Here is a 12,208-nt window from a genome sequence, read left to right on the forward strand (position 1 = left end):
CAAAGACAGTACAGTAGGAACACAGATAGAACAATGAGACAGATATTTCACCGGATTTATAAATGTGAAGCATCCACTTGGCGTTTCCTCTCACTACCAAATATGCCCGGCAGTGGGAGAAGATGGAACTAGATCGATTTTGGTCAACATTCTGCATTCTTTTCTCATCGATGAAACATTTTATCTCAAAACAGTTTTCTCTTCCCAAAACTAAAATCTGTTATGAACTGAGTGGATTAAGTTTTGTAGACTTTACCCTTTGCAAACGTTTAGAAATTTGCGTTGCTTAGGAGTGCAAAGGTGAATTGAGTTATTGCACACACGCACTTCACAGAGGAGGTGTTCCCTAACGGAAAAATGCAGACGCATGCTAGAACACACCAATAGGATCCCGCTAGCTCGTGCTTGGCTCTTCCCACCACCTTGCTTGTTCTGCCCACTATGACTCATTTGTTCCCATTGGCAACGACAGGCTGTGGTCTATCTTGGTTTAGTTATACAAATCTTTGGTAGGAAGACACTAAAACTGCTTCTCCAATAGAAATCCCCGATTACACCTGTAGGCAATGGCATGGCGATGTTGGCTAGCAAAGCTCATGCGTAGAAACCTGACAAAGTGATATTAGGATATATAAGTTATCCTGTACAAGCTTTGTGCCGAATACATTACATTGTTACAGGTGTCAAGCTTATGGGCATGTGGCAGCAGTGTGTAGGAGTGAGGTTCCTAGATGTGAGACGTGTGCAGAAGGGCATGAGACAAAGGAATGTGTAGCATTGGGGAAAGTTGTGGTATGTGTTAATTGTTGGGGTGCCCATGTGGCTGGGGATCAGAAATGTCCTGTGCGAGAGAGGCAGGTTGAGGTTTCCAGGGTTAGAGTAGTGCAGAAGTTCTCATGTGTTGAGTTAGTGAAGAAAGTAGAGGAAGATGGGTCAAGGGGGAGGGATCCTGAGAGGAGTGGTGTGAGTAGTAGATCTGTACCAGTACAGAGGGATAGGCCAACAAGTGATATATGCTTCAGTAAGATTGGATTTTTAGCATTTATAGCAATGGTTATAAACTGTACTGCAGGGAAGTAATGTAAGTAGGAGAAAATGTAGGTTGTGGTGGCAGCTGCAGAGAGGTATTTGGTTTTGCGAGACTTGACATCAGAAGGGTTACAGGGTGTCTTAAGTGGCAGTGTCCCTTCCTTTCAGGTTGTTGGCCTGAGGTAGGACTAAATAGATTTAAATAGTGGAGTAGGTTGCTGTTATTTCTATTTTTTTGTGAGTGTTAGAATATGGTAGGGTATTTGTTTATTTATGTGTTTTTTTCAAGCAAAGTACTCCAGTCTAGTAGGTGGCAGTAATGCAACATTTCTTGGATGCCAACCGCCGTTAAAACCTATCGAAGAAGAAGTTCTCCCTGATTTTGTCTATCTGAAGTATGCTGCAATGTTTTAGCCGACCGGCCCAGTTATTAACGAGACAGCTTCTGGTTGCGGGGAATAGTTTGTACTTTAATCAACATTTTAAGTGAGTGTTAAATGTCAGATACTATCCACTTTAAAATATCTAATGAAATTAGCAAATAATTAACCAGCTAACTGTAACGTTATTTAGCCACACAATGACAGCAGTAGCTAGCGCGTTCTGACTAAGCATTAGCAGAATAGCATTTATAGCTAGCTACGTAACACAAGGTAGCAAATAATCTTTAATAGTTAGCTAACCAAGGAAAGATCTATGCACTTAATTTATAACCAGCCAGTATAGCTACCTCACCTGGGTGTACCAGCTACGCACAAATCCTAGATAGCTAGCCTAGGAATCATGCTAGCCAGTTAATGAGATTAATCTCTTCTGGCGTCACCCGGCTATCCCAGTGCGGCTAATTTGCAAACTCAAACCAGCCTAAAAATACACTCGTGCTTTGAACAAATTAAAGCAGTTAGTTATATTGTAACAAAGTATCTTAGCTTGTATTAAACCAGTAGCTAGCTATTATAGCTAATATGATTTGTTTACATGGTGTACAGAGCCGTTTAACGGTAAATTGTTAATTTATTGAGGAGTGTGGTTAGTAACATTAATCCATGTGTTTGCTGTTTTCATAGTGGACTGGGTGATACACCCAGATATTTAAACCTTATTTCCAGGTCAACCTATTCAATTCTGCATATCTGCCTGTTCAATGTATTTGTAAAAACTGTTGACTGAATGCTGGCGTCTGCTCAGCCTATGAAGGGCAGTCAGTCCTCCACCTTGATTGAAGGCACTGTTTAAATATGACACTTCAGTTTGGGAAGTCCATCCACATTGCATCACTCAGAATGCTCGCCAATATACATTCCCCCCCATGTTAAAAAAAATAATAATTGTGACGTCCACCTGTCTGTAGATTGCTTGTCTAGTCAAATTCTAAATAGTGGGTAGAATAATAACAAGATTATTCCCTGTGCTGTACAGGCTTGTCGTCTCTGCCCCTCAGAATGACAGACCCTGCCATGAAGAGGGTGGTCAGTGAGATCGTCCGCTCTCCAGAGGACAAACGGGTCTACAGGGGTCTAGAGTTCACCAATGGCCTGAAGGCCGTGCTCATCAGTGACCCCACCACAGACAAGTCCTCAGCAGGGCTGGACGTCAACATAGGTGCAGTATTCACCACCTCTAGTCGAGGCTCCAGGCAGTCTCCCAGCCCTATTCTTAACACCAGGACCCCTGGTCTCCCTCTTTCATTATTTTTCCACAGGTGTCTCCACCCCTCTCTCCTCATCCCATAGCAAACCCTATCTCTCCTTAAATGTTACCTCTCTTTCTGTATCTTTATTTATTTGCTTCAACCCCCGTTCACATTTTACACGAATACCAGAGACAATGTTATGCTTCCATTTCTCTTTTTCACTCCTAGTTTATTTCCCACAGGTCCACATTGAAGATTATCCTTTTATGGCAGTCTCTTTCTGCCTCTGTTTTTGTCCCTTAATTTAAAAACATGCTCCGGGTACTATTTTTTATTAGTATTTTTTAAACCTCCCATACGTGCATAATCTATGAGCAGAATTACTGTTTTACCTCAATTAGCCACGAAATCCCTAGTTTGAAAGCGACTTTTCTTGAAGCTGTGCCGTACCATTTTCCCTAAATTTCCTGCAACATGGGCCAGCTCTCTACCAATTCAAGTTCTCGCCAACGAGCTTTAGCCCCTCGCATTTGAGTGACAGCTAGCAAGAGACCTGCCCAGCGTTAGCCAATGAGGTTGCAGTTCGGGCCCAATGGCTAAGTGMACACAGCAGAGAGAGCGCAATGACGTGCACATATGTGAGACAGTACACAATTTTCACGGACCACTTTTGGCTCGTGTGTGCTACTTTCAGAACTACTGGTTAAAAAGTAAACAAAAGTACCACAGAATCTCTTTAACAGGATTTGAACTATGCCAGCCTGAAAGCTTGAATCCTTTAGTGTCTTTGTGATTAAAAACAGCATCTCTCCAGTGTTATGGCTGCCAGCAGCTTCACATCAATTGACTTTGTTTTACTTTATGCGCAGCAGTGTGTGGAAGCAAATAAACATACTAATTATCTGTTCGACACTTATGTCTGCAACCTCAGGTTCTTTGTCGGACCCAGGGAACATATCAGGCATTGCCCACTTCTGCGAACACATGCTGTTCTTGGGCACAGAGAAGTACCCCAAGGAGAATGAGTACAGCCAGTTTCTCAGTGAGCATGCTGGCAGCTCCAATGCCTTCACCAGCGGAGAGCACACCAACTACTACTTTGACGTATCCCACGAGCACCTGGAGGGAGCACTGGACAGGTGGGTGAACCAACATGCTCGCCGTTCATTAGGGCACAATGTAGAATTTGTCTTTGCAACATGGACTTATTGGACAACAAGTGTTTCTTATTGGACAAGTTCAGCTAGCCCTTCCCCTTTTGTTTCCTTTCTTCCGTCAGGTGCTTTTTGAATATGACCCAGGTTATGTCATAGAAATTCTCCCATGACTCATTTTGACAGCTTGGATGTYCCACTGTAACCCGATTAGGCTGTGAAATATTATGTTTTTCCTCATGACTATCCAATTTATGTTGCTGTAAAATCCCTCCCAAACTGGACTGGCCTCTAGTTGGCAGAGAAGTGGTGTAAAATACGTTTTCTTTACATACTCAACTGAGCCGTCTGTTGTTTTTCGATGTTGAATAATGAACTACTCGGGTTCTATAGAGCCACATGATGTGTGTAGACTAAGTGGGTGTTCTCTAAATATTAATATGAGATCCATCCCCTGGGTCTACCTGAGGTGCGTTCAGTTTGCTTGAACTTGTGCAATGTTGCGCAACGGTTTGTACCGAACAACACGTTTCCCCAAAAACGTTCCTGTACGTTCTTGAACGGACTTTGAGGTATGTTTGCGCGGGTGTGGCGCGGTGTGGCTGTAGCAAAGAGTGACGACGTATTTAAACGGCCGTGGTAATGCTGTCAGCGTTCTACAACCCAACCCCCTCCCAGTTTTTCAATTGGTTGGTCAGTGCAGCACCGTTTCCGTTCAATTGAACGTTCCAGAACGTAAAAACGTACTGAACACAGCACAGGCGTTAATCCCAGAGAGCCACCAGGACACGAGTCTCCAGTTACCTGTCCCAGTGTCAATTTCACCCCTACCAGTACCTGAGACCTCAAGGATGGAATTGGTTTCTTTAGCTCTCACATCTTAACTAGGCGTGGGTAAGTTGGAAGGGTTACTGTTAGCATACAAACCATTGGATGGGGAAGCTTCAGGTTTAGTAAGGGTCCCCGTCTTGAATGATGAGGCCTTTTTAGAACACCCGCCTTTAATCAGTCCATAAAGACCACTGTGTGTTGCCTAAATGATGTGTTTTGGATGGAGTACGAGTGTATCCTCTAGCTGTCGATTTGGGTTAAGCTTACCCACTTTGTAATAATATTGCCTAGGAAGCACCTGTTCAAGCCTCATAGTTTCTCATCCTAATAGTTCCATAGTGCTGCTGGTAATGCATGAAAACCATCTGGACAGCAATTCATTTCATTATTTATTAGGCTTTCTCTTTTCAAACACTCATGAACGTAATGGAACACTGGAGTCTGTGATCTGGGTTTTGGAAGCCATTTTTAAATCCATATCATGAACCTTCATAGAATAGTGCTACAAATGAAGGATGGTTGTTGAAAATAGGTGTACGGGGCTACCATAATAGTTTTTACAGGTGTATAAGGCCGTTTGAATATATAATTGGACAACTTGCTTGTGTGACATCTCAGATTTCTGTTTCATCCAGCTACGTATGTTGACAATCTGTAGCTGCAGGCTGTGCAAAGCCTCGCTGCGGATGGCATTTACTTTGGCCAGTTCACTTAATTGCAGTCATTCTGCTCTGCATGGCAGTTGATCTTGCTCAGTGCCATTCAGATAGCTTTGCGTACAGGTCTGCCAAATGTCACTGCTGTCTATTGAGTCTGCAGACGAAAAGTATACATCTGAATTCAGACAGTGGGATTTTACTGTAGTCAAAAACTTCTGGTCTGGAACCATAAATAGCGCACACACACACACCTAATACACCTTTTGCACAGTCATCACCTGAAGGCCTTCACCAGAACAATCAAGTTAATTTTCAAAAGACATTCATCCAATGACCCCAGTGTTCTAATCTAAATAGCCTGTTCTGCTGTTTTTGCTTAGTATGCATGTTAACTTGTTAAATTAATGTCTTGTCTTGTATGTATCTAGGTTTGCTCAGTTCTTCCTGTGCCCGTTGTTTGACGAGAGCTGTAAGGACCGTGAGGTGAACGCTGTGGACTCCGAGCATGAGAAGAACCTGATGAATGATGCCTGGAGGCTGTTCCAGCTGGAGAAGGCCACTGGCAACCCCAACCACCCGTTCAGCAAATTTGGGACCGGTAAAAACCTCATGCCACCTTACATACTATAGATAGGGGGTCAACCCAACCCAGCATGTATCAACCCACGGTCATGTTCGTTAGGCACAAAACGGAATACAACAAAACTGAAACAGGACTGAAAATGGAGGGACTACCAGGACTTCCTTTTCCGTTGCAAAACATTTAGGTACAATTTTCCCGTTATGAACATGACCCAGCAGTCCTGTTTAAAACAACTAAATTCCTCTCAGCCTTTAATGTGCTGACTCTTTCTCTCACTCTAATTGTGTTCTCATATGATTAGACTTAGAGCTGTTCCCAGCCCAGAAGAGCCAGCTGGTGGCAGTGTTGAGTTATATAAGCTTTATTTTCTGCTAATAACGGAAACTGGATCAGCTCGGGCCAAAACACTCAATAATAAGCGAATGTCGGAGACAAACACGGTCATGACAGCCTTCACAAAAACATCAAATTCTTAGAAATGCTTAAAGGGACACTTCACCACAAATACATTTTCACATGTATACATTATGGTGCTGGAGATTATTAATCTTTTGGCTATAAAGTGGTGAAGGGCCCATTTAACAGTTTAAATCGCGTCAGATGTTCTAGATGTTGTGTGGCTCTGTTATTTGTTTTAGCATAGGGAAATGCCCACCAGCTAGCCTGCCACAGATGAAGTGCTAGATTTGGGCTGTGGTTGTGTAGGCTAATTAGTAAAGTGCTAGCCCATAGAGGACAGAATCAGCATCACTGTTGGGATTAATTTCGTTCGCCCATTGGTTTTCTTAGAACAAGCTTGTTTTCCTTATAAGTGGATGTATTCTCCCTCCCACTGTGGACTGTTTCATAAAGTCCTCTTTGATGATGACTATTCTGGCGTTTTATTGATTTGTTGCTTTGATGTCCTCATTTTTGCCACTGACAGTTATTTTTTTTTTTCAACACATCATATGACGATAAAGACCCTAGTCTTTTGTCCAGTTAGATCAAGCACTCACTGCATTGTACATATATTACAAAAACATTAATGGATGCGTTGACTAGCTGTTTAAAAATGAGATCTGGTTGATTTTTCAGGTAACAAGTTGACTCTGGAGACCAGGCCATCCAAGGATGGGATCAACATCCGCCAGGAGCTCCTGAAGTTCCATTCCACCTACTACTCCTCCAACCTCATGGGACTGTGTGTGCTGGGAAGAGGTAAGGGTGTGTGTGTGTGTGTATGGTGTTAGCCGGTGTGTGCGTGCACGCGCCAACGTCCACATATGTAACAATCAACAGTGGTGTAAAGTACTTCGGTGAAAATACTTGAAAGTACTACTTAAGTAATTTTTTGGGGTATCTGTACTTTACTTTACTATTTAACTTTTACTTTTACTTCACTACATTCCTAAAGAAAATTATGTACTTTTTACTCCATACTTTTCCCCTGACACCCAAAAGTACTCGTTACATTTTGAATGCTTAGCAGGACAGGAAAATTGTTCAATTCACACACTTATCAAGAGAACATCTCTAGTCATCCCTACTGTCTCTGATCTGGCGGACTCACTAAACACATGCTTCATTTGTAAATTATGTTTGCGTGTTGGAGCATACCCCTGGCTATCCGTAAATAGAAAATGGTTTGTTTAATATAAGGAATTTGAAATGATTTACACTTTTACTTTCGATACTTAAGTATATTTTTGAAATTATATTTACTTTTGATACTTAAGTATATTTAAAACCAAATACTTTTAGACTTTTACTCAAGTAGGATTTTACTGGGTGACTTTCACTTTTACTTGAGTCCTTTTCTATTAAGTTATCTTTACTTTTACTCAAGTATTACAATTGGATACTTTTTTCCACCACTGACAGAGTTGCTGCTTGGATCAGAGATCTTAATCTGGTTTAGATGGAGGAAATAACCTGTCAGCTATACAGAGCTAAAAGCTCTCACATCCTCTCGTAGGTCACACTAAAGGCTAGGAAGTGCTTTTCTAAACACTCCTCTCCTGTAACTGTCTGGGACTGAGCCCCCAAAACACTCAGCCAAGTGCTGCAGTCATCTGTTTGCTCAGCTGTCCAGAGGCATACGAAGTTTGAACTAAAACTTCCAACTAAAAGTATGGGTCTTATATCACTTATTATTGTGGGGGCTATAGTGCCTACCTAGCTCAAATTCTAGACGTTAAAATTAAAACGAGACTATAGCAAAGGCAGTGTAGTACGAAGATTATTTTATTTTTTATTTCACCTTTAATTAACCAGGTAGGCTAGTTGAGAACAAGTTCTCATTTACAACTGCGACCTGGCCAAGAATACACTTAACAGTATAGCTTCCGTCCCTCTCCTCGCCCCTACCTGGGCTCGAACCAGGGACCCTCTGCACACATCGACAACAGCCACCCTCGAAGCATCGTTACCCATCGCTCCACAAAAGCCGTGGCCCTTGCAGAGCAAGGGGAACAACTACTTCAAGGTCTCAGTGACGTCACCGATTTGAAACGCTATTAGCGCGTACACCGCCATCAAGCTAGCCATTTCACATCGGTTACATAAAGGAAAGCAGTTCGACACATACAACAACACAGAGTTACACATGGAATAAACAAACATGCAGTCAATAATACAGTAGAAAAAAATCTATATACAGTGTGTGCAAATGAGGTAAGATTAGGGGGGTTAAGGCAATAAATAGGCCACGGTGGCGAAGTAATTACAATATACCAATTAAACACTGGAGTGATTGATTGTGCAGAAGATGGGCAGAAACTGCTTCCCTAATGGAAATCCCAGATCCTGCTTGTAGGCAATGTCATGGTGACGTTGTCGCAGAAACAGATCATCGGATCTAACGGTCGTCTCGCAGCGAACTGTGCATGTGCCGCCGTCAAATCAAAAGCACTCCTTCGATATGAAGTTGTTTTTGTCGAAAATGAAAACGTCTCTTTCAGAAGGATGGAGAAATAACATGTTCATCTACTTAAGACATTGGCTCGACTCTAGGTTGTGCTTTTATATTTCAAGAAAATGAACAACTAAGGAAGAATGTTTCACTTCTCATTCAGGACCAGACCAAATCTGAACCACTTATAGGCGTCTATGATTGGAGAAAATATAGGCTGGACCGGAGTTAGCTGTTCTACGAGTGGTCTGAGGCAGTCGGTAAATCACTTTTTTTTTTTCAAGGTCAGCTTTAGTAACAATAGTTTTGGGAAACAGCTCTGAGATTTAACAAAGCGCCCATGAAGGTTCTAATGATGAACTTAGCCATAAGATGATTTTGGGAAACCAGGCCCTGGACAATAAATTGTGACAAAACACATCCATTTAAATATACACTGCTCAAAAAAATAAAGGGAACACTTAAACAACACAATGTAACTCCAAGTCAATCACACTTCTGTGAAATCAAACTGTCCACTTAGGAAGCAACACTGATTGACAATAAATTTCACATGCTGTTGTGCAAATGGAATAGACAAAAGGTGGAAATTATAGGCAATTAGCAAGACACCCCCAAAAAAGGAGTGATTCTGCAGGTGGTGACCACAGACAACTTCTCAGTTCCTATGCTTCCTGGCTGATGTTTGGTCACTTTTGAATGCTGGCGGTGCTCTCACTCTAGTGGTAGCATGAGACGGAGTCTACAACCCACACAAGTGGCTCAGGTAGTGCAGTTCATCCAGGATGGCACATCAATGCGAGCTGTGGCAAAAAGGTTGCTGTGTCTGTCAGCGTAGTGTCCAGAGCATGGAGGCGCTACCAGGAGACAGGCCAGTACATCAGGAGACGTGGAGGAGGCCGTAGGAGGGCAACAACCCAGCAGCAGGACCGCTACCTCCGCCTTGTGCAAGGAGGTGCACTGCCAGACCCTGCAAAATGACCTCCAGCAGGCCACAAATGTGCATGTGTCTGCTCAAACGGTCAGAAACAGACTCCATGAGGGTGGTATGAGGGCCCGACGTCCACAGGTGGGGTTGTGCTTACAGCCCAGCACCGTGCAGGACGTTTGGCATTTGCCAGAGAACACCAAGATTGGCAAATTCGCCACTGGCGCCCTGTGCTCTTCACAGATGAAAGCAGGTTCACACTGAGCACATGAGCACATGTGACAGACGTGACAGAGTCTGGAGACGCTGTGGAGAATGTTCTGCTGCCTCAACATCCTCCAGCATGACCGGTTTGGCGGTGGGTCAGTCATGGTGTGGGTGGCATTTCTTTGTGGGGCCGCACAGCCCTCCATATGCTCGCCAGAGGTAGACTGAATGCCATTAGGTACCGAGATGAGATCCTCAGACCCCTTGTGAGACCATATGCTGACATATGCACATTTGTGGCCTGCTGGAGGTCATTTTGCAGGGCTCTGGCAGTGCACCTCCTTGCACAAAGGCGGAGGTAGCGGTCCTGCTGCTGGGTTGTTGCCCTCCTACGGCCTCCTCCACGTCTCCTGATGTACTGGCCTGTCTCCTGGTAGCGCCCCATGCTCTGGACACTACGCTGACAGACACAGCAAACCTTTTTGCCACAGCTCGCATTAGTGTGCCATCCTGGATGAACTGCACTACCTGAGCCACTTGTGTGGGTTGTATACTCCCGTCTCATGCTACCACTAGAGTGAGAGCACCGCCAGCATTCAAAAGTGACCAAAACATCAGCCAGGAAGCATAGGAACTGAGAAGTTGTCTGTGGTCACCACCTGCAGAATCACTCCTTTTTTGGGGGTGTCTTGCTAATTGCCTATAATTTCCACCTTTTGTCTATTCCATTTGCACAACAGCATGTGAAATTTATTGTCAATCAGTGTTGCTTCCTAAGTGGACAGTTTGATTTCATAGAAGTGTGATTGACTTGGAGTTACATTGTGTTGTTTAAGTGTTCCCTTTATTTTTTTGAGCAGTGTATATATTTTTAAGTGAAAATGACATTTTTTGAGGACACTTTTTGCATGTGGATATGTTGTATAATCACCTTACGGTGAGAGGTAGGCATTGGTCTGAAGCCGGAAAGGATTCAAACCTTCTCAAACAGCCTAATTTATATTCTTTAGAGGAATAATGGACTTTACAGTGTCCTGCTATTAAAAATAATGTGTGTATGTATGTACATGTGTATATCTATGTACGTACGCACATATATGTGTATATCTATGTACGTACGTACGCACACATATGTACATATATGTGTATATGTATGTACGTACGTACATACGTACGTACGCACACGTATGTGTGTGTGTGTGTGTGTAGATATAGTATGTGTTTTTAGATATAGGCCAATTGTAAATGTGTATTGTAGCGTCACCTTTATTGCAAAAATATTTAGAAATATACAACTTTAAGCTACATTCATTTGACGGAGGTAATGAACTGCCCATTGATCAGCACAGCAATTGATTAAACAGGATCATGTTTGCAAAACAAGTGTTTCTGAGCTTATGTCAATATTATACAGGTAAGCTAACGATTACAGAAATGAGGAATGGAGGGAGACAGGCTCTATAGACCTCTATATATGTGTGACTGTCCAACACACCACCACCTGTTGTTATGTTGGGCACCTACTGACCCCAAAAATATGTTATGAAATATTTTTTTCTCAATGACATGTACTGCTAAAAAGATTTAAGGAAGTACAGGCAGGCACCACATTACCACAAGACAAACGCCTCAATCAATCATGTTGGTCTTATAAGTATAAAAGCAAAGCTTGCTTTCATATAATTTAAAAACAGCTTGAAAAAGGTAGAATGGAATTAGTGTGGCGTTTGTGCGAAGAATCCAATACTTGAACTTGTATGCTGTACAAATCACATTATTGTGGAAGCACCTCCTCTAAGAATATGAATTAGGCTGTTTGAGAAGGTTTAAATCCTAAGTAAACCTGCCTACACATTGTTTCAAGTACAATACCAACACAGCTACTGTAGTAGGTCAAAGCTGTGTGCTGGAAAACCTTGGTAGAGCATGGGTGGAGTAGGCGTTGTGGAGCTCGTGAATTTCCTTTKTTGTTCGGCATCAGACCACTGCCTACTTCTTCCAAACAAAAAACTTTGGTTCCCCCTAAGTGCACTTTTTGTTTTTTCCCCCCTAGCACTACACATCTGATTCAAATCATCAAAGCTTGGTTATTTGAATCAGCTGTGCTAGGCCAAAAAACCAAATGAGTTTGGGAAACCCTGCCTTCGAATGTAATACCGTACATTTCAGTCTAAGCAGGGATCAGGACCAAAGAGAATAATTGATATAAGGACGTCTACTTTTACAGTTGCAGTTAATTTCCCCTTTAATACTGTGTCCCCACCAGCCCCAGTAAAAAAAATCCCGAATAA

General features: G+C 42.7%; 1 protein-coding gene across 1 annotated transcript in view; it reads left to right on the forward strand.

Annotated features, from left to right (window-relative positions):
• Window positions 1-1,365: 1,365 nt before the first annotated feature.
• The window catches only part of LOC111951795 (insulin-degrading enzyme), a 41,099-nt gene continuing 30,256 nt past the window's right edge, over window positions 1,366-12,208 (forward strand). The window contains exons 1-5 of the mRNA XM_070434880.1: window positions 1,366-1,515; window positions 2,449-2,631; window positions 3,594-3,801; window positions 5,735-5,904; window positions 6,967-7,089. Coding sequence (XP_070290981.1) covers window positions 2,472-2,631; window positions 3,594-3,801; window positions 5,735-5,904; window positions 6,967-7,089 — 661 coding nt within the window. The 5' untranslated portion in view covers window positions 1,366-1,515; window positions 2,449-2,471. The remainder of the gene's footprint in view (window positions 1,516-2,448; window positions 2,632-3,593; window positions 3,802-5,734; window positions 5,905-6,966; window positions 7,090-12,208) is intronic.

Source organism: Salvelinus sp. IW2-2015, linkage group LG25 (genome assembly GCF_002910315.2).
Source record: "Salvelinus sp. IW2-2015 linkage group LG25, ASM291031v2, whole genome shotgun sequence".
NCBI classification, from domain to species: Eukaryota; Metazoa; Chordata; class Actinopteri; order Salmoniformes; family Salmonidae; genus Salvelinus; species Salvelinus sp. IW2-2015.